The sequence below is a fragment of the Acomys russatus genome, chromosome 29 (assembly GCF_903995435.1).
Source record: "Acomys russatus chromosome 29, mAcoRus1.1, whole genome shotgun sequence".
Lineage (NCBI taxonomy): Eukaryota > Metazoa > Chordata > Mammalia > Rodentia > Muridae > Acomys > Acomys russatus.
In genome coordinates this window covers 19,040,449-19,064,697 of record NC_067165.1, presented here as the reverse complement: position 1 = coordinate 19,064,697, position 24,249 = coordinate 19,040,449, and the positions used below count along the sequence as shown (strand labels likewise).

The window sequence follows — 24,249 nt, the reverse complement described above, 5'->3', positions numbered from 1 at the left end:
CTTTTCTTAAGATTTATTTATTTATTTTGTATAAAGTGTTTTGCATGCATGTACTCATGCAAGGCAGAAGAGGGCACCAGATCTTATTATAGATGGTTGTGAGCCACCATGTGGTTGCTGGGAATTGAACTCAGGACCTTTTGAAAGAGCCATCTCTCCAGTCCTCTCTTTCTTTTCTTAAACGGAGTCTGGTTATGTAGCCAAGGATGACCTTGAACTTCTGATCCTTTTGCTGTCACCTCCCAAGTACTGGTCTTGCAGGAACGTTGCCACCACGCCGAGCCGAGAATGCTTATTCCATGAAGCCCACCGGAGCCTCTCTTTCCTAGTCTCTTTTCAGAATTTTTACATTATTATTAAGTCAAGATTGTCTCTCTCTTAATTAACTTGGGCTGGCCTGATTTAAGAACCTAATTATGTCTCTAAGGCCCCGCATCATAGTGAGATACAATTGGCTAGAAGCTTGTCACCAGTCCTGCCCGCACTTAATACACTAGCGGACTGTGCACTGTTAGCAATATCAGGGAATGGGAACCATGAGGTTCACGCAGGTGTGTCAAGCCCAGACAGAAATGTCCAAAGCAATGTTAGCAAGCGAGGGAATGCATGGACCCAGCTTCCAAGAAGGAACTGAGAGGGGAAGGAAAGCTGGAGAGATGGCTCAGCATGTGAAAACACATGCTGCTCCTACTGAGGATCCAAGTTTGGTTCTCAGTACCAGTGTCCTGGGTACAACTTCCTATAATGCCAGCTCCAGGGGGATCTGATACCCTCTTCTGGCTTCTGCTGGTACTACACACACACACACACACACACACACACACACACTATTAAAAGTAAATTTATGAAGCTGGGCACGTTGGCACACACCTTTGATCCCAGCACTTGAGAGGCAGAGGCAGGTGGATTGCTATGAGTTCAAGGCCAGCCTAGTCTACAAAGCGAGTCCAGAACAGCTAAGGCTACACACAGAAACCCTGTCTCAGAAGAAAAAAAAAAAAGTAAATTTATAGCCAGGCGTGGTGGCGCACGCCTTTAATCCCAGCACTCGGGAGGCAGAGACAGGCAGATCGCTGTGAGTTCGAGGCCAGCCTGGTCTACAAAGTGAGTCTAGGACAGCCAAAGCTACACAAAGAAACCTTGTCTCGAAAAACCAAAAAAAAAGTAAATTTATGTTTTGTTGAGACAGGGTCTTTCTACATAGCCCTGGAACTCACTGTGTAGACAAGGCTAGCCCGTAACTTCCAGAGATCTGTTTCCCTCTGCCTCCTGTATGCTGGAATTAAAGGCGGGTGGCACCACACCCTGTGACAAAAGTAAAATATTTTAAAAGGAGGAACTGGACATGCCAGTAGGCAAAGGCAAAGATAGTCTGGAAGTTGCCGGTCTCTGTCTCTTTCTGTCTCTCTGTCTCTCTGTCTCTCTGTCTCTCTCTCTCTCTCTCTCTCTGTGTGTGTGTGTGTGTATCAGGATGACACCTAGGGCCTCAGGAACGCTAAGCGTAGCCTACATCTCCCGCCTCTAAGTTTTAGGCCAGCTCTCTGGGATTCACGATGGAGACAGATCACTTGCTGCAAGCATGGGTGTTAATAAGCTATCCCAAATTATATTTCTTCTGCCATTCCAGTGTATCTCTTGGGACAGCTGCAAAGGGAGTGTTTGCCCCTGTTCAGAGACCTTTGTCTGCCCAAGGAGCTGCACCATCCTGGAACATTCTATGTGATCTGCAGAGAGACCCAAAGCATGCTTATATGGTTCATATTGCGTCGTCAGCCGCTTGAACTGGCTCCGATGCACAGTGCTCTATATATGTCTGAGATGACAGTAAACCTCAGAGACAGGCACTTGTCAGCGTGTGTGAGGCTCTGGCCTCAAATCCCTGCTGTGTAGATAAGTAATGCACACTTCTTGTTTGCTGGGTTCAGGAGTGGGACTTCAATAATCTGATTCCTTTTAACCCCTAGCTGTGCATGGTGGTCTGTGCCTATCATAGGGACCTAGGAGGCTGATGCAGGAGGATTGTGAGCTTAAGGCCAGCTTGGTCTCCATCGTGAGCCAAAATAGGGGCTTTGGAGAATGCTTAGCTGGCAAAGGTGCTGGCGGCCAAGCCTGACAGACCTGAGTTCAGTCCAAAGGTTTCCAAAGGATGGGAGGTGAGAACTGATGCTCACGGGTTGTCCTCTAACCTCTACTTTACTCCATGGCACAGACACACACACACACACACACACACACACACACACACACACGTAAAAATAATTCTTGAGTCTGGCCCAGCGCAATCATGTATGAACAGCCTTATTCTGTGTAATCCTTACCACAAGCCTGTGAGACAACCATTTTTCTATACTCCTTCCTGCTACATCAACAATCTTAGAAGATTCGCTGTTCAATTTCTTTAAACTCACTCTCATTTTTCATCAAATATTATACATTGTATTAAGAGTCAAACCGTACTGCAAGCCCTGTAATAAAGATGTAATCCCCTTCGACCTCCTCCATCCCGGAGTTTTATTCCCTAGGGCCAGGCACCCGGGTTGCCTCTTCCGTGTTGGCTCACCTTCTTTCTTTCTTTCTTTCTTTCTTTCTTTCTTTATCTTAAAAGATCTATTTATTATGTATACAGTATGATGAGATCTCATTATGGATGGTTGCGAGCCACCATGTGGTTCCTGGGAATTGAACTCAGGACCTCTGGAAGAGCAGCCAGTGCTCTTAACCACTGAGCCATCTCTCCAGTTCCCTGTTCTTGCTTTCAAAATATAAAATCTTTGGGACATTAGACAATATTTTCCAAAACATTTATGCATATAGTTGTTTTGCCTGCATGTGTGCCTGTGCACCTCAGACGTGCCTGATGACTGAAGAGACCAGAAGAGGACATTAGATCCCTTAGAACTGGAAATACAGACCGTTGTGAGCGGCCGTGTAAACCCAGGTCCTCTGGAAGAGCAACTAGTGATCCTATCTGACTATCTCTCCAGCCTGTAGAGCAGTGGATCTCCACCTTCCTAACGCTGCAACCCTTTAATGCAGCTCCTAATCCTGTGGTCACCCCCAACCATAAAATTATCTCATTGCTACTTCGTAACTGTAATTTTGACACTGTTATGAATTGTAATATAAATATCCCATATGCAACCCTCCACAGGGGTTGTTACCCACAGGTTGGGAACCACTCCTGCAGACAGTAATATTTTGTTGTTTGGTTTGTTTTGGTCTTTGAGGCTAGCTCTAACCAGGCATCTCCGGCTGGCCTCAAGCTCAAATTTCCTGCCTCAGCTTCCTCTGTGCTGGGATCACAGCTGCGTGCCACCAGATCCAACTGGTATCTGGAAGCTGTGTCATCTCCATTTCCTTTGATCTACTCTCTTTTGTTTGCTGGCTTTTTTTTTTTTTTTTTTTACATTATTCACTTATTTATGTGTGGCATGGGGGTGGGCTGTGAATGTCGGACGACATGAATGTGGAGGTCAGAGAGTAACCTGGGGGACTAGTTCTCGCCTTCCGTCACATGGGGCCCGGAATTCAAACTCAGATCTTCCAGCTTGGCAGCAAGCACCCCTATCCCCTGAACCATCTCAACTGCCCATTCTTGCTCGTTTTCAACTCCACTTAATATCTGGATTTTGTTTTGTTTTCGAAACAGTGTTTCTCTGTGTAGCTTTGGCAAAGTCTCTGGGTAGACTCGCTTTGTAGACCAGGCTGACCTCGCCTGCCTCTGCCTCCCCAGTGCTGGGATTAAAGGTGTGTGCCACCACTGCCCGGCTCTCCACTTAATATCTGCAAGCAAGGGACTGCTTTGATAATTCCTGACTCACTGTGGCATGAGCAGGCTTGCAGTAAGGGTGGGTTTCCTCCACAGACCTCAATGTGATGTCAGAACATATAGGACTTTTCTTTTCCGCCCTAGGAGTTACTGGGGCTTCTTTCTGCCTAGTAGGCGAACTTCTGACCACCAGCCTTCTTTGGGTTGGGTGTCCTAGACACACGAACTTCTGGCTGATTATTTATGCATATTGGCAGTATGTCATCCCAATAGCTGGGCCACTTCTGCCGCCTCTGTGGTTGACTTCTTGTGCACCTGGGTTAGAAGGCTGCTGTGTCCCTACCTTCTGTACAGTAGATCTACCTGCCAATGGGGCTTTTGGGGGGGGCTTTCTAGACAGGGTTTCTCTGTGTAGCCTTGGCAGTCCTGGACTTGCTTTGTAGACCAGGCTGGCCTCGAACTCACAGCGATCTACCTGCCTCTGCCTCCCGAGTGCTAGGATTAAAGGCGAGGGCCACCATGCCCTGGCTGCCCACGGGGCTCTTAAGCAAAGGTGAGAGGGAGACACCACAGACACTCAAGGTCATTTTCTTGAGTCCTTTGGATTTTGTTTACATTTCTGAGTGACCTTGGCAATGGATTGGCTTCAACAGGACCACGAGCAAGATACAACTTATGTTAACGAGAAGTAATAGGAAGTTCCTGAGAGCTTCTGGATATTTCTTTTATGGCTCTGAGAAGCCAGGCATGACAATGCATGCCTGTAATACCAGCGGTCTGGAGCCAAAGGCAAACATATACCAGGGTTTAAGACTAGCCATAGTCATACAGAAAATTTCGTGACGGCCTCAGCTATGTAGTGAGACTTCGCTTCAGAAAACAGTAAGCAATCCAGGAGTGGCGGTTCACACCTGTCATCCTCTCAACACTTGGGAGGCCGAGGTAGAAGGATTAGTATAGTTCAAGTTCAAGGTGGGCTCTGGCTATAGGCTGAGTTCAAGGTCAGCCTGGGTAACTTAGTCTCAAAATACAGAATAGCAAAGAAGATTAAAGTCACTCCTTGCTGTGGAACTCTTGCCAAGCGTGAGCGCAAGGCCCCAGCTTCAATCTCACTGTGGGAAGGAAGGGGTGCTGCTTGTCCACTGGTAAGCGGAATTGAGGAAGGCTCGGGTACCATGACAGACAGCTAAGACTAGGCAGTATTTTCACTGCTCAGGGGGCACGGGAGAGCCAGGCCTGGCCCTGGAGTTAGGCAACAATGCAGCTGGGGTTCTCCGCTAGGTTACTGGCCTCAGCCAGAGTTTGCAGGGTGGCCCAGCGCCCCTCTTCTTGGTACTGGGTATTTGGAGCAAATCTGGGTAATGATACCAGAGCTCAGTGGAAGGAGGGTTAGGTAAGGAGCATGAGAGACCCTCTGTTCCCACCTTCCGCCCCGATCTTCTACCGGGACGGTCGGGTCCCGCACCTCACCCGGATCCCAGGTGCACTCGGCCTGGGACGGACCAGCTTCGGGCGGGGTTCGCGCTCCTCCGCCTGGTTCCCCCCACCCGCTACCCCTCCGCTCATGCTCACTTGGTCGGCGCCGCTGCATTCTGTGTGTGCCGGGCCCGCCCGCACTGCGGGGACAGGCGCGGAGCCGCCCTGGGCTCGTGGCGATCGCTGGCGGTGACCTGGGACGCGCGGGCGGGCGAGAGGGAGGGATGGCGCGACTCCGGGGCCGGTAGCGCGGTGGCGGGCACCACGGGAAAGCCATGGCCCGGCGGCGGCGCCGTGCCTGCATCGCCCTCTTCTTGGTGCTGCTCTTCGCTTTCGGTACGCTAATGGGGCTGCGCACGCTCAAGGCCCCGGACGGGCTGCCCGCGCTGGGCCCGGGCCCGGAGCTAGCACCCTTCGAGCGGCGTCCGGAGGGGAACCCCGCGCCCGCCCGCGCCCCGGCTGCCCCCGCCGCGCCTCCGCCTCCGCTGCCGCGCACCTCCGCCCCCCGCGCCTCGGTGGGCCTGGCCGAGGCCGATCCCGCGCCCAGGCAGAGCCTGCGGGTCTACTCAGACCTGCACGCCTTTTACTATTCGTGGTACGGGAGTCCCCGGCGCGAGGGCCACTACATCCATTGGGACCATGTCATGGTGCCGCACTGGGACCCCAAGATCTCGGCCAGCTACCCGCGTGGCCGCCACAGCCCTCCAGATGACTTGGGCTCCAGCTTCTACCCCGAGCTGGGGCCTTACAGCTCACGGGACCCCGACGTGCTACGAGAGCACATGACACAGCTCAAAGAAGCTGCCATAGGTGAGACCCCGCGTTACCCTGGCCTGTCTGTCCCCCAGTATCACCCTTCCTTCCTTCCTCCTTGAGACCCCTCAGGGCCCCCGCTCCCACTCTCCCGCCAGCCTGACCCTGTAGCCCTTCCCTCCCACGCTTATCCTGGGACCACCACACACCAGCGCCCCTTTCTTCTAATTCCCCACTGTATCTTCTGGGCCTTTCTGACCCTCAACAACCCCAGGACTTTAAGTCTTTAAGAGAGCAGCTTTAGGTCTGTTGGTCTTCCAAGTTTCAGGAGAGTGAGGCCTGGGGGTCTTGGCCCTTCAAGTCTGGGGACTGCAACAGCTATACGGCTGATCTAGCAGGGCTGAGGGTGAGCACAACACAGGAGCTTTTGCGTCAAGTGCACAAGCAGAGGCCTTGGAGAACCTGCTGCCTTACAGGCTGGGTTGGGGAGGTTTACTTAGCTTAGATTTCGTCCCGAATTCTTCTAGTTTTTAAAAGTACATCTTGTTATGCCTTAAGATGGCCTACGATGAGGAGGGAGAACTGCAAGGTCAGGATTCAGGTTTGGTGGTGCATGCCATGCCATAGCCACAAAGAGCACTCGGGTGAGGCAGGGTTCCCAGCTTGGAACCAGTCATATACCATGTAGCCAGGGTACATAGTATGACAGTATCTTCAAAACAATAAATGAGTGAATGAATAAATAAATAAGTGAATAAGTAGGTTATGAGACTTATACAAAGATAATTGGGACATGGGTTATTTTGTCCAGGTTTGCTTTCTGTACAGGCAGTCAGTCAAGGCATGTGCTCTCTCCCATAAGAAGCATGGAAATAGGGCTTTTCTTCAGGTAGCACCTTAGGGGTAGGGCTGTGGCTTCCAGGTCAGGGTGACCTGGTCACTCTTTCTCCTTTCTTCTGCTACTTGATGCTGCACTCCTAAGCCTGGCTCCTGGCAGGCCCGGTTCCCTTGGCTGATGCACTTCAGCACTTCAATCGTGGACAGCTCCCAGACCAGCTTAAGGGCGGGGGGGGGGGGGGGGGGGGGACCCTGGCTCAAAGTTTTCAGGAACCCTGCTGTTGGAGATGATTTCTGATAAGAAAAATCTCCCCAGCACTCGGGAGGCAGAGGCAGATGGATCTCTGTGAGCTCGAGACTAGCCTGGTCTACAGAGTGAGTCCAGGACATGGAGAGTTACACAGAGAAACCCTGTCTCAAAAAACCAAAAAAAAAAATCCAAAAACCAAACAACAACAACAAAAACCAAAAAAGAAAGAAAGAAAGATCCTTGCAGGGCTGGGGGTGGGGTGGGTACACTGTGTGCCACAGAAAGGGCTTCTGTGTTGTTTAGGGGTTTTGGTTCTCTCCTGGTACCCACCTGGCATGGCTGATGATAATGGGGAGCCCTCAGATGACCTGGTACCTGCCATTCTGGATACTGCCCATCAGTACAACATCCAGGTGAGTTCAAGAGATTACACACTCTCTCGTTCTAGAGACTCCTCCTCTTTTCCTCTCCTTTTCATCCTCATGTCCACCCCACCCTCCTTTCTTCTGGTTTTATCAGTTTCTGTGTATAGCCCTGACTGTCCTGGAAATCACTGTTAGACCAGGCTGGCCTCTGCCTCAGAGATCCGCCTGCTTCTGCTTCCCAAGTGCTGGGATTAAAGGTGTGCGCCACCACCACAATGCTGAGATTGCCCCCTTCTCTGCCATACAGCTAGTGCTGGGTTGCTGGGAATGACAGACACATTGCAAGGGTAGTACTGGGAGAGGGTCTAGCAGGCTGTGCCTAGGCCAACTGTTACCGTCTTTGATTTTGAGAAGATTAAATAGGGGACAAATGGAAGTCTATATAAGAATCATTTTTAAAATTTATTTAAAATTTTTTGTGTGTGTGTGTGTATGTACAGGTGCGTGCAGGTGTGTGCAGAGGCCAGAGGCTTTGGTCCCATGGAGGTAGTTCTGAGCCGCCTGATATGTGTGCTGGGAACCCAGGTTCTTTGGGTTCCAGTGCTCTTAACTGAAGAGCCATCTCTCCAGCCCCTTCACTTTTATTAAATACTATAGGTTAGGTTGTAGACCCTGATGCTGGATACTGGGCAGGAAAAGAGTCAAATGGACCTGCAGACAGAATTCTAGACTCCACTCCATAGCAGCAGACAGCGCTGGGCTTCCATAAGCAGGTTCAGCTGCGAGTGGAGGGATGTGTGTGTGTCCTTCTCCTCACACACATCAATAGAGGAAGCCAGTCCTATTCCTGTGGTGAAGGAAGACAAATGACTGAGAAGCCCCGTCCACTTCCTGAGGTCACCACTGGCAGGTTTAACAGACTGTGGCACATTTCCCCCTGGCAGAGAGTAGGCACGTGTCTCTTTGTTCTCATGACTGGAGCTGACAGAGGTGGAAACCTGAATGCCATCCTTCAGGTTTGCCAGAACGCCAGAATGATTCCTGGATGCCCTGTGGTGGGACGTGGACAAACTGCCACTCTACGCTTTTCATCTGAAGGGCAGTGGCGACCTTTATTGTGCCTGTCCTACAACCCGCGGCTGGGGCACTAAGCTGTATTTGTCGTGTTCCTGAATATCCACCTGATCTGCAATTCTGTTTGTGGCAGGTGGCCTTCCATATCCAACCCTACAAGGGCCGGGATGACGTCACTGTCCACGACAACATCAAGTACATCATCGACACGTAAGACCGGAATCTGGACGGAAGTAGGGAGAGGGGTTGGCGGGCCAGGCAGTGGAATACGTGAGTCTCGAGCAGCTGTTTCACAGCGAGGGGTTGGGCTGTTAAGCTAAAAGGAATGAGTGGGCTGGCCTGGAGCTCTTCATGTAGCTGAGCATGGCCCTGAATGCCTGCTGTGCTGTCCTTAAGCTTCTCAAGGGCTGGGACTACATGCATGTGCCATCATGCCTGAGGCCCTGGATTCAATCTCCAACAGTTTTGAAAAAATAGCTTTTTTTTTTTATGTGTGTGTGTGTGTCTGTGTATGCCCACAGAGGAAGAGGAAGCTGGAGCCATAGGCGTTGTTACCAGTTGCCCAACATGGGTGCTGGGAGTAGAACTCAGTCCTCTGGAAGTTGCTTTCAGTTCCTGAGCCATCTCTCCAGCACAATAGTTCTTTTCAAAAACATTTACAGTAATTTAAAAACTCAAATTTACCCTTCCCACTCCTCCCAGATCCATCTCTCAGCCCCACCATCGCATTGTGTTTTAAAATGTCAGCTCTGGCTAGGCATGATAGTGCATGCCTTTAATCTTAGCAATTGGGAGGTAGAAGCAGGTGAATTTCTGAGCTCAGGGCTAGCCTGGTCTACTTAGTTTATTTTTTTTTTTTAACTTTTTTTTTTTTAAAAAGATTTATTTATTATTAGATATACAGTGCTCTGCCTGCATGTACACCTGCATACCAGAAGAGGGTACTAACATCTAAGCCATCTCTCCAGCCTACCTGGTCTACTTAAGTGAGCACCAGGCCACATAGTGAGACCCTGTCAAAGTAGTGACACTACCCCACAAAGCAGTGACTCAGTCAAAGTACCACTTTGACCCTGTGTCGTAGTAGTAGTTAGTAGGTGGTGGTGGTGGTAGTTAGTAGTTAGTAGTTAGTAGGTGGTGGTGGTGGTAGTTAGTAGTTAGTAGGTGGTGGTGGTGGTAGTTAGTAGTAGTTAGTAGGTGGTGGTGGTGGTAGTTAGTAGTTAGTAGTAAGTAGGTATAGTAGTAGTAGTAAATTAGATCTGCAAAGATCTGGAGAAAGGAGAAAATTCTGGGTAGAAAGAAGTGGCAGATGCAATGTCCTAAGATGGGACAAGCTCACAAGAAGCTTAAAAGAAGGACCAGCTAGGGAGTGGAGTCTGGTGGGTAGTAGGAGGAATGAAAACAGGTCGGGTTAGACTAACAAGGGGCATCCTCACAGGCCACTGTAAGGAGTGGTCAGATCATATCCTATAAGAAGGCAGGGATGGATGTTTAGACACCTATTAGATGCTGCCCAAACTGAGATGAAGGTGGTGGTGGCCTGGCTGGGAGAAGAGGCTTAGAGCTGACAGGAGGAGGGCTAGGAAGGCTCAGTGTGTGACCTGCTGGACCCCACAGTCCTGTGAGCAGAGAGAAAGAGCTCCCCTGTGGCTGATCTGACTGCTGTGCTGGCTTCTCACAACCAACTCTCCCTCCTGCTCCTCAGGTACGGCTCCCACGGCGCCTTTTACCGTTATAAGAACAGCATGGGCAAGAGCCTCCCACTCTTTTACATCTACGACTCCTATCTGACACCCCCCGAGGCCTGGGCCCACCTCCTGACACAGAACGGGCCCCACTCGATCCGCAACACTCCCTATGACGGGGTCTTCATAGCTCTTCTGGTGGAGGAGGGCCACACCCATGACATCCTTGCGGCAGGATTTGATGGAATGTACACCTACTTTGCTTCCAATGGCTTCTCCTTCGGCTCCTCCCATCAGAACTGGAAAGCGGTGAAGAACTTCTGTGACACCAACAACCTGATGTTCATTCCTAGCGTGGGGCCTGGGTATATCGACACCAGCATCCGGCCCTGGAACAACCACAATACTCGGAACAGGGTCAACGGCAAGTACTACGAAACAGCCCTGCAGGCGGCCCTGACCGTGAGACCCGAGGTCGTCTCCATCACCTCTTTCAACGAGTGGCATGAGGGCACACAGATTGAGAAGGCTGTTCCCAAGAAGACGCCAACTCGCCTGTATTTGGACTACCTGCCTCACCAGCCCAGCCTGTATTTAGAGCTGACCCGCCGCTGGGCAGAGCACTTCGTCAAGGAAAAGGAGCAATGGCTGATGTGAGGGGCTACCACCCAAACCTCAACAGGTCACCAAGCTGGTCCAGCTGAGGATATAGACACAAGTCTCAAGGAGCAACTGGGTGCGTGCGTGCGTGCGTGCGTGCGTGCGTGCGTGCGTGTGTGTGTGTGTGCGCGCGCGCGCGTGCGTGTGGTGGTGGGGTCCAGCCAGCTCGTGTAGAACAGAGAGCTTGGCCCTTGGACTGGTGGTGCTGGGAAGCAAGGCATGGTGAAGTGGGAGGCTGGTGGGTGGCTGCACATGGCTCAAGGCAGCTCCACATCCTTCAGCTTCCAGCTGTGGCAGTTGTATAGCTGAGTTGTGCAAGCCAAGCCACCGTGCTCAGAAGGGTCTCAGGGTTCTGAGCTAGCATGCACCTTACTTCCTTTGGACAGCCTTCATCTCCTCAGGCCACCTTCTCACGTCTTGCTGAACACAGGGAACTGTATTTCACACTTCTAAGAAGGGGACTCTAAGGTCTTTCTAGTAGATTCCTGTGCCCCACTAAGCACCACACTCATTATTAAGCACCTGCCTGTCAGGTGCTGGGGAAGCTGAGCAAGGTTCCCTACCCAAAGCTTACAGGATCCCGCTATTGGTGTAGCTAGCACCGCAGCTGCTATGCTCTTCTTTGCAGCTACAGCCAGGCCTGGGAGTTCAGCTATTTTTTTCCTCCAAGAAAATACTCTGTGCTCCAGAGCCTTTGCAGATGAACATTTAGCTGCAGGGGGAAACAGACCACTTTCTCCGTTCAGCTGTCTGGGCTGGGGAGGACACTCACTAGGGCAACTTTCAGTGCTACTGTGATTTGTATTAAATATGAAATGGTGTTGGCCGGTACACATTCCTCTTGCAGCCCTCATAAATGCTGACCTGAGGTCAGTCTGTGACAAATTAGTGTGTGGCTGGGCTGGCTAGCTTTAGCACAATAGAGATGGGTTTGCTTAAAAGACTAGTTTACATAAAATTTCTGGAGGGATGTTAACAAGACAGTGGTTATTTACAAATAAACTAATTGCAAGGATCCTTGTTAAAGTAAGACCCGATGAATGTTTTCAGCAAGATTCTCAAGTTACACTTGAAAAGAAAATGTTCACTGGACTGGTTTCCAGGGGAAGGCTGAGCTGTAACTCTGAGATGGACTTGGATATAAGTGCGGGAGGATGAGGTGGAATACAGGTCGTTTCAAGGACACCAGACCAGTCACTGACATTAAACCCCACCTGACAGATGAGCAGGGCTAGCCGCCCAGCCTGGAGCTTAGCTGGAAGGGCTGGATCTAACCAGGGGTCATTTCATGCATATACAATTTGGATATAGGAAGGGGCAGGCATCCGCAATGAAACTTGACTCAGATCTTCTGAAGGCTAATCTACACCAACAGCCATAATGCACATATACACCTTGACAGAAACCCTACCCTGGGGAGATAGTTCAAAAGAAAAATAAACCATCAGAACTTTGCAGCAGCAATTTTAATAACAAAGAAAAATACAGCTCAAATACCCCAAAATAATCATGTAAAATACTTGGTATACACAGGAACAAAGACAAAGAACTTCTGAGTAAACAATGAAGCTAAATAAATTACACATAGAACTATATCAATAAATAAGAACAGTCACTGGCTGAAAAGTCAAGATTTTAATTTTCCAATTTTATTTTACTTGGGAGCCCCTAGGATAATTTACCCAAAATGACCACTCTCTGATACCCAGAAAGCTTTGGCCTGGGCTCTCAGACTTTCCTGCGTTGGTCCTGAGACTTCAAGATTGCACTAGTGCTTCCAGCTGGTTTGACATAAATGCCACTGTCCACCAGAAAGTGGCTCTTAAGGCATTCTAATTCTGTACTCATTACTTAATCTGGGGGCACTTAAAATAATAAGCCCTCTCTACGAATGTTCTTACCTCTGCTCAACTTTTGGTTGATACATGAATCTACATAGTAAATAGAACCTTCCCCCAGGTACAAGGCTCACCCTGCAGCTTCCAGCCTACGGTATTCAGAGACAAGGATGCTATGTAAAAAGCCAGGCCACAGATGTAGCTCCAGAAGCCTCTGCCAATGAGGCCTTGCTAACCAGAGGCAGACACATAGTATCCAGCGTGGTCCTTGGGTCCTCCCAAGTCTCATGAACAGGAGCCCTGTGAAGGGAGAAGCCCATACTTCTGCTGGAGGATGGCTGTTGTGTTTTCCAGGGCACTAAGGAAGACACACAAGGCAGTTACAATCTAAGTTCTCTGGGTGCTGAGCCCACCAATGTCTGAGTAGCCTCTTAAGATTACTGTCCCATGCTCTGTTTATCAAACTTGATGAATCCTAAAAAGCCAGCCATACCAGCAAATTTAATCGCAGCCCACTAATCACCTCTTTGTGGTAGGCACTCTTCTGGTGGTGGCAGTGGTTTTTTTTGGGGGGTGGGGTGGGGAGACAAAGCCTCTCTGTGTAGCCATGGCTGTCCTGGAACTTGCTTTGTAGACCAGACTGACTCGAACTCACAGGAATCCATCTGACGCCACTGTGTGAAAATCTCTACTTTAAAGCTTCTCTGTTCTCAACATCCCTCATATATCCCAATGGCCCAGGAAAGAGACTTACCAGCCTGGGCGAATAATGCCAAACTTCCCAGGCACAGATAAATCAACCACAGTAGAACCGAGGCGACACTCAGGACTCTGACTATCCCCAATTGGTCCCCCATCAATGACTAGGGACAAATGAGGCCAGAGGTCTTGGAACTCCTAAAAGAAGGAAAGGAAAGGCCGTCACCCTGCATACATGGCTCACGTTTAAACTGAGGCATCTTTCTCTAAGCAGAGCAGAAACTTCTTAGTTACGGTCAGCTATGCCAAGAGAACAAGTAACATCCGGGATGCCATATGCACCAAGTCTGAAGCCCCCTTGGATATGCACTCCAAGTTATACCTTTCATAAAGAAAACCTTAATGTACCAAAAGGAAGCCCTAAATACTGCAGGGGCTGGGGAAGGCCTAGTTCAGTATGAGCCCAGGGATGTGAGCTATAATACCAGACTTTCCATCATGTCTGTGTGATGCATACAAATTACTTCACTTAGACCCCTAAAGTAATCGTAGCAGCCTAATCCTAGACTCAGTGGAAGATCAGGACATAGAGAAGAAAACAGGTGGGCCGAGACCTGTACTGTTAACTGAGCTAGAGTAATCTGCCCCCCCCACCCCCTCCACCCCCCGTGAAGGGTCTCCAATGAGGCCAGAGTCTTGATGATAGGAAAATTATAAACGCCATCTACAAGTAAAACGATGACCGTGCTGGCTCAGGGTTGCAGATAAGGTAAGAACCTACCCCTCCTCTGGGAACATGCCCACCCTGCTCTATACAGCAGAGCTACCAAGGGCAAATAAAGCAGACACTGCATTTCCAAGGCTGCTGGGTGCCACCACTTCGCTGCGCCTATTTAAGTGCTGTAAGAAGAAAGCAAAGCTCTCTGTGTGAGCTCATTTGCTCTAAACTGCACAGCCAAGACAGGATTATGATGGTCTTGTCTAGCTGGCAAGCAAAGATAAAAGATAAAAGAATAAAGTCAGGAGTCAAAAACTAGGCGAGGCCAGGTGTACTGGTATAGATAAAAAATGCGGAGGCCTGGGGATGCTGAGTTCAAGGTCAGCATGAGGTACAGTTGTAAGACCCTGCCCTATGCCTTTAATTCCAGTAATACTCAGGAGGAAGAGGTAGTTCAAAGCCAGCCTGTTCTATATAATGAGTTCCAGGCCAGTGTGGGCTATACAGTGAAACTCTGTCTCAAAAAAACAAAAAAGCCCCTCCAAAAAGAAAGAAAGAACGAACTGGCAAAAAGTTGAGACTGTCATTTAGTGGCTATGTGACAGAAGTGAACTAATGTTTCAGAGCCCCAAATTCTTCTCAGTACAGTTGTCAAGTCTCTGACAACTTCTCCCCTCACAAAGTTGTCTTTACCTCCAATAATCTTTTTTCCTTTGAGACAAGCTCTCTATGAAGTCCTAGAACTCACTCTTTAGACCAGGCTGGCCTCAAACGCACAGAGATCGGCTCGGTTCTCCTTCCTGAGTGCTACGATAAAAGGTATTCACCACCTTGGGGCTGGAGAGATGGCTCAGAGGTTAAGAGCACTGTCTACTCTTCCAAAGGTCCAGAGTTCAATTCCCAGCAACCACATGGTGGCTCACAACCATCGATAATGAGATCTGGTGCCCTCTTATGGTGTGCAGGCATATATGCAGGCAAAACACTGTATATATAATAAATAAATCAATAATTATTTTTTTAAAAAGGTGTTTACTACCACTCCGGCATCTTTTCTATTATTATAGATAAAAAGAATACACCTGTTTTCCGCAGCCTCTCAAGATAAAACTATTCCAACACTTAAGTTTCTGGGGAAAGCAGAGATGTCTCACCAGTTAAGAGCAATGGCTGCTCTTCCAAAGGACCAAGGTTCAATGCCCAGTACCTACACGGCAACTCCTGTCTGTAACTCCATTTCCAGGAGATCTATCGGACACCCTCACCCAGACACATATGCAGGGAAAACACCAAAGCACATGAAAAAAAAAAAAAAAAAAAAAAAGAAATCATTTAAAAAATAAAGTTTCCCGAAGTAACTCAGGCTGACCCTGAGGCTTTCTTGCCTTGGTCTTTCAGTGCTGGCATTGCAAGTATGCACCACCGGGCCCCTTCCGAGATTCTTTCATTTGGATGCCCTCCTCTAACCCGTAACAAATGAGTGAGCTTCTCACTGACACACCAAAGGCCCAAATTTCTGCCAGGCAATTTCTGCCAGCATAGCATCAGCCTTTTTGGTTTTGAGCAAACAGAGGTTCAGCCCGCTGGGGTCAATTCTCACCTCAACACTCAAAGAACTGGCCTGGGAGCTGAGGTTGGCACTGGTGAGTGCAAGTGGTCCCCCAAACATTTGGGCCAAGTCCTGCATAAAGGCATGGTCAGGAATCCGGATGCCAACAAGCTGTAAAGCAAGAGGAACAGGAAAGTGAGTGTCGAGGGCTTGAAAGAGTGGGATTAAGATCACAGAAAATACCAAAATCTGACTCACAGGAGTAAAGGGATTCATGTCTTTGTTGAGCTCCTCTGAGCGTTCCATCACCAGGGTCACTGGTCCTGGCAACAGGTCTTCCAGGAGCTCTTTGGGTACTCTCACCTGACAGTACCTGGAGAGGCAAAAGAGCACAGATCCACTCCAAATTAGCCTGATGGATCTTTCCTGGACTGAAGGCAGATGAGGAAAGGGGTCCCTGGCGTGTACAATGCGCTCTGCCTGCCTCGCTACTGCCTCTTCCTCGGAGCTCTGGCAGAAGGCAGACTCCAGAGAAGCACCCCGGGCTTGAAGTCTACACGCCTGTCTTGGAGACAAAACCACGGCGCCGTGACAAGTGAATACAACCTCAAACTATTTTATCATCTGGAAGACACACCTCCGAAACTGTTACCGTTGCTGCCTTCTTCCTGCGCCCCGCGCCCCGCCCCGTACATCACAAGAGCACCAAGAGACCAGTGACACGCTCGCCTAATTCAGCGTTGCGACCCACTCGCTGTCTAGAGCGGAGCCCGGCACGCGTTAAGCGTTCCCAACATATTTCCAGTTCCGGATTCCTCGGTGAGCCAGGACAAGCCCCTCCCGCACACGGCGCCTCAGTCTCCCAAGCCTGTCACCGGAAACCCCTCCCGCGGTGCCGCCCCCAGCGGGGCCGGGTCGGGGAGGCCTCACCTGTAGACGTCGGCCACGCGGCCCAGGCACACAGCCAGCGGCTTAGCCTGATTGCGGCCCTTGAGGCTATACACGCAGCTCAGGGCCGCCGAGCAGCTCGCCGAGCAGGCCAGGCCATACAGCGTGTCAGTTGGGACCGCAACCACGGCGCCGGCGCGCAGCTCGGCCACGGCGGCCCGCAGCGCCTCGGTCCAACCGGAGCGCTCGGGGCTTGCGGCCCGCACGGCCCCACTCTCCGGAAGCCGCAGCAGCCGGGCCCCCGGTACCGCCGGAGCGGGCGCGGGAGGGCGTAGAAGGCGGCAGCTGCGGCCAGAGCCCGCTGGCCCATCGCTCAGCCCCATGCCGGCCGCCACTGCGGCCCTCAGCCCCGCACACGGACGCGCCGTAGACATCCGCCCAGACCCGCTTCCGGGAGGAAGTGACGCACGCACCCAACTTCCGGCCCGCGAGGCTCGGCCCCGCCTCCGCGCCGGGCAGCTTAAAGGGACCACGACCCCCAAGCGACTTGAAGGAGACCGGTGGGGACGGGGCGGGGCGCAGCTTAGTGGAGCCTTCGCGTGGCGTCGGGGTGGGGGCGGACTGCAAAGGGGGTGGTGGGCGGGCGGCGCGGGCGGCGATGGAGTGGGGCCCGGGCGCAGGCTGGTCACGGGGGTGAGAGCGGGCCCGTGGGGCGGGGGCAGGGGCCAGGACCTCGTGCAGCCCAGCGCCGGCCCTGACGCGGTCTCTCTCCCCGGCAGGGAGGCTGCCGGCGTGGACCGTGGGAAGGCGGGGCTGGGGCTCGGCGGGAGGCCACCCCCGCGGCCGCCCCGGGATGAACGCGCCCAGCAGCTGCTGGACGCCGTGGAGCAGCGGCAGCGGCAGCTCCTGGACACCATCGCCGCCTGCGAGGAGATGCTGCGGCAGCTGGGCCGCCGGCGCCCAGAGCCGACTGGTGGCGGGGTCAGTGCCCACTCCGGGCTGGGCCTGGGGAGGTGGGGTCCTGCCCACTGACTGTATTGACCAAGCTCACCCCCCGCCCCAAAGGAGGCGGGTGGAAGAGCATCCCCACCGCTTTACACTTCAAACCTCCTCTGATCTGGGGAGGTTTTGAAAGAGCACTGTCGAGAGGCCAAGTGGCCTTATGGGGCCTAACCTAAGGCCTTCCCTCCCGGCTTATTTCACCCTCCTCCCCCCCCCCCCTTCTGTTCCAACTAGAACGGTTCAGCCAAGTCCGGAGCGCCGCCCCAGTCAGCTGTATCCGCCAGAGGTGGCCTTCCAAAGGATTCTGGCGATGGAGCTGCGGAGCCTTGATCATTCCCTAGCGGGGCATTCTGACTTCTGTCCCTTCCCTGGGCCGGTGGTTAGACTCTGACCAAACTCCCTTCACTTGAAGGGGCCAGTCTTCATTGGCAATTGCTGGTACTTGGCCCTCAGCCTGGGATGGCAACTCTACTAGCAGCTGGGTTCACTCCCACGTCGTCCTGGCTGAAGGCAGTACTGTGTTTTGAAACGTAGGCAACGAATATCCAGTCTTGAGTACTTGGATTCGGGAAGGCCAGCAGTGCTGGCCAGAGTGGTCCAGCCTGCTTTGGGGGTTCCAGGTGGTATTACATGTTCATTTCATGCTTTGGGGGCTCTCAGCCCCACAAAACACTTAAGCAGAGTCTTGATTAAAAGGAAACCTGCAGACCCCTGTTGACCGACTTTCCTTTCTGACCCTCCTCCAAGACTTGATGGCTGGGCAGTGGGGAGCGGGGAGATAGTGTCAACCAGGGACAGGGATGGGAATTAATGCCACAGGCACTACCGGATTTAAATAAGCATTTAATTAAGATTTCATTAGTATTTAATATTGCTTTCTCAATTCCAAAAAGTTAAAATTTCACTTCATAGCAGATATTTTAAAGTACAATATTAAGTTTATACAAAATGAGCAATTAAGCAAACACCATTATTTCACATTCTTCAAAAATACAAATTCGTATTCTTTTTGGGGGTTGGAGGTTTCTTCCTTTGGAAGTACTGAACCTGTATCGGTTTCGTATCGCTCAGTGGAAGTACGCTGTTCCCATGTTTTACATTTAAAATAAACTTGATACTTGTACACAATCCAAATACAACTACTTGGGACTTAAAAACTTGTCACCAAGACCACCAGCCAATGATTAGTGGGTTAGGCAAGAAGAGTGAGTTTGTGGCCTCTTCTGGCTAGATCTGAGCCAGGTAACCGGGAGAGCCTCTTTTCCCCACCTTCCCCAAACTGGAACTAAGGGGAGTTCACAGGAAAAGGGAACAGCTGCTTGGAACTCCAACCTCAGTGACATTTTGTCCAAAATACAACAAAGGATGCAGACTGTTGCTCAAACCGCTCCTGGGAGGCCTGAGAACACATGAGGCAGGGACAGACAAGCCTCTCGCTCGGCACCACGAGGGCAAGGAAGATACTGCAGCAACACCCTAGGTTTTGGTGGAGAAAAGTTTTACAAAAAAATCTTCCTGTAAAAGGGAGAGGGGAAAAAAAAAAAAAAAAAGGAGAAATTGCATTGAATTGAGAAAGTGACACGACGTTATCCCGTTTTTTGGCCCAGGAGGCCACCACCATAGGAGCAGGGTATGGTTTTTAAACCCCGGTTCTAGAAGAAGCTTGTACTGGAATATACCTTGACAGATCCAATTTAACTTGTATTTTCAGTGCAGATGCAGAAGCCCTCACACCACCAAGAACAACTAAGAAATGCCCAACCAGCTCTCCAAGAACAGGGGCATAAGAAACAAGACCCGTCTTAGCTTTCCCCCAAGAACATGCAAGAAACAGGCCAAACAGACTGACCAATCAGAAATACGCATTGTCCGGTTTTGTGGCTGATCCCCTCCCACCTCTGATAAGAGACGGGACAGTTTCCCATGTGTGCCACAGCATAACCACTTGCAAACTGCAACCGTGAAAATCTCGTTTTGGCTGAAGTAGATTTAAAATGCCTCTACAGCTGGGAACTTAAGTGGGCACGGAAGGGGGACTAGTAACGGCTTCGTTACTGGGTTTGGTGAAGCATGGAAATCTTTCAGCTTTGAACCAACACGGGATGCAGAGAGCATACAGAAGTGGCTGTGTGGCCTGCTCCTTCCTCCCAGCACACTTCTGATTGGGGACGTAAGACAGCTAAGAGCAGCAGTGGTGCAGCTCCACAAATCAACAGTCTCAGGAGAGGCCTTTTACCCTCAATGAATGTGACTAGAAATCCGAGTTTAGAAGGTGCCAGGTTTCTCTCTAGGAGCGACGTGACCCTTCCCTTCAGGAATCATTTTGTTGTGGTGAGGAGGGGCGAGATAGACCAAGAAGTGGTTGAAAAGTGGGGAACAGTCAGAAGAAAACAGCTGCACCAGTTCCTCAGAGGGCCTGGGAGGGTGCCCGGAATCACAGGGACGGCTTGCATAGATCGAGCAGCTGAGGAGACGCGTCAGAGTGTTTCCCTATGGGCAGCTTCTGCAGAGGCCAGGCCCACATGGGGTAAGGACTCAAGCTACACACACATTGCACCAAAGTAAGCGCTCCTGTTTTCACACCTCAACTTTTTATTCTGAGCAAAAAATAAAAACTTTGTGGAAAGTATATATACGTATATATATATATATATATATATATACACATACACAACAGAAATTGCAGCAATTGGGTTAAAGATAAAAGTAACCTAAAGTGCTTTTTATTATTTCTTTAATATATCAATATGAGGTTCTGCAAAATTTGTCCCTTTGGACACATTCAGCATCATACAAAGCCTCAGGAAAACCTCCTCAGGTACTCCCTTACCCCATCAGTCCATTGCCTTGCCAGGAAAGCAACCTTGTCCCGTCTAATGACTCCCTGGAGGGAAGGGAAGCCCCACTGCCTTCTACCTAGAGAGGTCTCCTCAGCAAGTCAGTAACACTACTCCTGTGCTGCCCCATGAGGTTGGCCAGACCTGGTCAAGGAAACTGAGCTACCTTCCCTCAGCCTTATCCTCCAGCCTGGCAAGGGCCACATTTGTAAGGCAAGTTTTGTGGGACCAAGATAACATGACCACCTCCTAAGTCTACCAGCTCCCCTTTCCCCTCTTGTTTTGGACTAGTCTCTAGGAAGGGGCTAAACCAGAGTTGCTAGTGGTAACCCAAGTATGGTCTGCAGGGATTGCCACAGGAGGAAGAAAAGGCTTAAATCCACCTGCCAGAATCCACTCTTCTTGGTCTTACCCTAAGGGCCATTCCCTTGAGAAACCACTGTCCCCATGAAGGGTCTCTCTGTCTCTGGCATAGACAGGAGGATCCCTCTTCTCCAAGGTCCTTGTCATTAGAGGCTGGGCTTGTGGAGGAAGGAGGGGAGGGGAGGCGGGCTGGCATAGCATGGCAGGAAAGTCTGCCTACCCTGTGTAATGTCCCTGGCCCCGCACAACCACTGTTTTCAAGCATAGTCCTCACTTTCCAAAAGCTATTTGGATGTGAAAGTCTCTAGTATCTATCACCCACAAAGGCAAATACTTGACTCCTTCACCTAGAAACACTTTAGCTAACACTGCTCAAATGTTTCTTCTCCGCCCCAACTGTGGAGAGTGGAAAGTCAGTGACCCAAGAAGGGACCATTAAGAGCACAGCCCTAGCTAACCAAGAAGCCATATTTAAACAACCACTAAAGCCTTCCATGCATCCTCCCTAGCTCCTGTTTCCTATGTCAGCTCTCAGGGAACCAGAGTCCCAGATCATCAGAGGCAGAATAAGTGGGAGGGCCATTACTGCCCTTCGATACAAGCTCACTTTGGGGTCCCCTTATTGCTCTCCTCAGAGGATATAAAGAGGAGCCACAACCCAAGTACAAAGCTTCCTGTGGGTGCAAGACCTAGAAACAGGCAAGGCCAACCTGCACCCAAGCAGCTGGTTCCCAGGAGGACTAACCACTGTGCCAACAGAGGGCTCTTCCCTACCACAGGGATTTCTGCCAAGGCCTATGGTTACCCAAATCCACCAGGCTTTCGGGGGCGGAAGAGTATGTAAAATGTCAAAAAGAAATTCATACTTCTGCTCAAATCCTGGAATGGGAGATCAGCTGCTTATACCTGAGCCCATTTTCCCTCATTACAACTGCTATGACACTCTTGGCCAATTGTCCCTAAATATTTTGCCTGAAGACAAGGGCTTTCTCCAAGGACACCACTCTGGCTGGCTCTGAGTGAGGAAAGGCCCAGACAGGATGAGGGCAACCTACATATAGCTCTCTGGTTACCTTGTCTGGGTATCAGACCTGGCTCCCTGAGGAGGCAGAGGCCTCCTCCAGTCCCTGGACCCAACTACCTTCTGAGCTTGCCAAAGCAGTGGCCTCAGTAAATAACCAAAGGACAGCAACACTCCCATTCTTCTATGGATTGTACTTATGTCTGAAGAGGCAATAACCTGGAGCCAAAGGCAGGCAGACAGATACAATTCTATACACTAATAAAACAAATCCTATAACACAACTTAAAGAAACATTCCAAATGAGGTAACTGACTGCAAGCTTCAGGCTTTTTGGTGGAAGGGGAAATTTTTGTTTTACCCTGAGTAGAAGATCATCGTTTTAGGTTTTTATTCCTTTCTGTTTAGAAATCACATCCTTGTTTGCACTGTATGAGGCTGTATGCAACTCTGTAGACGTGAGGGACGCAGATGGGAGGGGATGACCAAAAGCCCAGCTAGAACTGGCTATCAGAATGCCTGCCGATCACCTGCCACCCCGTCCAACTCCCTTAGCTCTATACCTTTCTCTGGTAAAGCAGCCTTTCTGCTCTGAGGAAACAAACACCACTGAAGGCAGGCAGAGCTTGGCAGCCACTGGCCATAAGCCTCCTGTTCTGTTTAGGATAAAATAAGGTGCTTCCTCAGGAGAGAGAACTCCAAGCTCTGAGCCCCGACAAGCACAGAGGAATGGAAAGCCAGAAAGGCCCGGACTGTGATGCGCCAGCTCCAGCACAGCATCAACAGAGCTGTTAACAATTGCCTCGGGGCCTGCAGAACCACATCTTCACTATGGCCAGGAGGCCTGGAGCTGCCCGTTAGCACTGAGCAGGGTACAGAACAGGCCCCTCTGCATCTACTCCAAGCTCCACAGAAAGCAAACACCACCAACAAAGCAATCTCACCCTATCCAACTCACAGCTCTCACCTGTCCTCGCCACTACCCACTTCCACAGAGCGGTGGTCTGGCCCTCCAGGTGTTGCCTCATATTTAAAAATGAAACAGAGGGCGGAACAACACCCGGCACACTGAACTCTCCTGCCCAATCCACAATGACCCCAGTGCAAATGATGGGCAGCACCAAATTGATGAAAACCACACCCTTTCATTTAGAACTTTTATGCATACGAGTAACCTTAAATTCCAAGTTCACATAACAATAAGCAAAAGTGACATACAGTGCAGCCAGACAGTTCACTTATAACTTAGCTTTTTTTTTTTTCCTTTTTTTGTTTTTGTTTTTTTCCTCCAAAGATCAGTTCCTTAAAACGGATGTTCCTGGGAGATGAGTAAAGAAAATATGTCTGAAAGGTGAGGCTTTCAGATGGCAGATCTCTTCATCCTTCCATTTCTGACCCCATGATGGCAGCATCACACCTGGCACTTCCTGCTCACCCTGTTCCTGCAGGGGCGTGCACACAGGCCCTTCCCCTGGGGAAGCTGCTGGCCGGGCTCGTTTCCTCCACCCCTGCAGCAGTGCTTCACCGTGAACTGGATGGAAGGGGTGTCCTGGCTCTGGAGGGACAGGAACTCTGATACATCCATGGCACTTTCGGAGGGTCTGAGGAACCTCAGCCTGTCTGCTTTGCTCACAGGAATAGGATCCAGTGGAGGAGGATGAGGCGGGGTGAGGGCGAGGGAGAGGTCTAGGGTGGCAGCTGCAGGCTGGGCCCATCAGGAGGCTGGGGGTTCGGCTCTGGAGGGGGTGGGGAAGAGCAACCCTTCCTCCGGCCTGCTGCCCGCTCCTTCGCAGAGTCCCGGCACGCACACTGACACTGACAGGCCTCCTCTTGTTTGATGATGATCACAGGAACACTAAGGCCAATCTGCTGAACAGAGCTCCCTGTGAGAGAGGCAAGAAAGAGACTGTTCTTCAAGTGGCCAGAGGCAAGACAGGCAAGGGGTAAGGACTGCGGAGAACTGACCGCCAGGGAGGCAGGCGTGACAGGCAGGCAAGACACCAAGCTTTGAGTTTTGCTATGCTTTAAATTGGACCAGGTTCTTGCTCAGGGAAAAAGCCTGTCCCTCTAAGGCGATGCTTCCTTCTTAGAAGAGCCGCCCACACAACCTAGACGCACCCTGTCCCTCTCTGCTGTTCATGTGTGCAGCCCACAGCAGATGCCTCCTTCTCTTCATCCTCCCGGCTCTTCCTTTTGCTTAAACTTTAGGGCAGACAGTGCTGTTCTTGGGGAGAATTACGCTCATTTGTCGAGGTCCAGCTGACTCCCGGCTCTCTTCCTGCCCCAGGTGGTGGTCTCTGCAGGCCGGGCAAAGGACTAACCACAGGCAGCCAGTACTGAGCACCAGGCACAAGCACCCAGCATTGCTGCTTGCCTTCTGCATACTACAAAAGACCTGCTCAGACCCCCAGTTCCCTAGGTCATTGAACTTCTCTATGTGACCCATGTTTGACACATGGGAGATG

General features: G+C 50.8%; 4 protein-coding genes across 6 annotated transcripts in view; 2 read left to right on the top strand and 2 right to left on the bottom strand.

Moving 5' to 3' along the window:
• The first annotated feature begins 5,379 nt into the window (after positions 1–5,379).
• On the top strand, positions 5,380–10,946 carry Maneal (mannosidase endo-alpha like). Of its 2 annotated transcripts, XM_051171360.1 has the most exons (4): positions 5,380–6,055; positions 7,389–7,498; positions 8,658–8,734; positions 10,230–10,946. In XM_051171360.1, the coding sequence occupies exons 1-4, from the start codon at positions 5,521–5,523 to the stop codon at positions 10,864–10,866; spliced, it is 1,359 nt and encodes a 452-aa protein (XP_051027317.1). In that variant the 5' UTR covers positions 5,380–5,520; the 3' UTR covers positions 10,867–10,946. The 2 variants fall into 2 exon arrangements, with proteins under 2 accessions (XP_051027317.1, XP_051027318.1); XM_051171361.1 differs by lacking the exons at positions 5,380–6,055; positions 8,658–8,734 and having other exon boundaries at positions 7,428–7,498.
• A 1,194-nt stretch (positions 10,947–12,140) lies between these two features.
• Yrdc (yrdC N6-threonylcarbamoyltransferase domain containing) lies at positions 12,141–17,106 on the bottom strand. Its single transcript, XM_051171375.1, has 5 exons — positions 16,604–17,106; positions 15,932–16,046; positions 15,725–15,844; positions 13,462–13,604; positions 12,141–13,065 (listed from the first exon to the last, which is right to left on the bottom strand). The coding sequence occupies exons 1-5, from the start codon at positions 16,993–16,995 to the stop codon at positions 12,993–12,995; spliced, it is 843 nt and encodes a 280-aa protein (XP_051027332.1). The 5' UTR covers positions 16,996–17,106; the 3' UTR covers positions 12,141–12,992.
• A 112-nt stretch (positions 17,107–17,218) lies between these two features.
• Positions 17,219–18,279, top strand: C29H1orf122 (chromosome 29 C1orf122 homolog). Its single transcript, XM_051171386.1, has 3 exons — positions 17,219–17,254; positions 17,341–17,542; positions 17,798–18,279. The coding sequence occupies exons 1-3, from the start codon at positions 17,220–17,222 to the stop codon at positions 17,891–17,893; spliced, it is 333 nt and encodes a 110-aa protein (XP_051027343.1). The 5' UTR covers position 17,219; the 3' UTR covers positions 17,894–18,279.
• A 4,648-nt stretch (positions 18,280–22,927) lies between these two features.
• Positions 22,928–24,249, bottom strand: part of Mtf1 (metal regulatory transcription factor 1) — a 38,117-nt gene continuing 36,795 nt past the window's right edge. For both annotated transcript variants that reach the window (XM_051171351.1, XM_051171352.1), the window contains exon 11: positions 22,928–23,667. In XM_051171351.1, coding sequence (XP_051027308.1) covers positions 23,471–23,667 — 197 coding nt within the window. In that variant the 3' untranslated portion in view covers positions 22,928–23,470. The remainder of the gene's footprint in view (positions 23,668–24,249) is intronic.

Excerpts from the sequence above, each read along its gene's own strand:
- C29H1orf122 (XM_051171386.1), top strand. The coding sequence starts at position 17,220 with ATGGAGTGGGGCCCGGGCGCAGGCTGGTCACGGGG. Across the intron at positions 17,255-17,340 it reads GGCGCAGGCTGGTCACGGGG|GGAGGCTGCCGGCGTGGACC; the intron begins GTGAGAGCGGGC and ends TCTCCCCGGCAG. Across the intron at positions 17,543-17,797 it reads CAGAGCCGACTGGTGGCGGG|AACGGTTCAGCCAAGTCCGG; the intron begins GTCAGTGCCCAC and ends TGTTCCAACTAG.
- Yrdc (XM_051171375.1), bottom strand. The coding sequence starts at position 16,995 with ATGTCTACGGCGCGTCCGTGTGCGGGGCTGAGGGCCGCAGTGGCGGCC. Across the intron at positions 16,047-16,603 it reads CGCGTGGCCGACGTCTACAG|GTACTGTCAGGTGAGAGTAC; the intron begins GTGAGGCCTCCC and ends TTGCCTCTCCAG. Across the intron at positions 13,605-15,724 it reads CCAGTTCTTTGAGTGTTGAG|GAGTTCCAAGACCTCTGGCC; the intron begins GTGAGAATTGAC and ends TCCTTCTTTTAG.
- Maneal (XM_051171360.1), top strand. The coding sequence starts at position 5,521 with ATGGCCCGGCGGCGGCGCCGTGCCTGCATCGCCCTCTTCTTGGTGCTG. Across the intron at positions 6,056-7,388 it reads GCTCAAAGAAGCTGCCATAG|GGGTTTTGGTTCTCTCCTGG; the intron begins GTGAGACCCCGC and ends TGTGTTGTTTAG. Across the intron at positions 7,499-8,657 it reads CCCATCAGTACAACATCCAG|GTGGCCTTCCATATCCAACC; the intron begins GTGAGTTCAAGA and ends TGTTTGTGGCAG.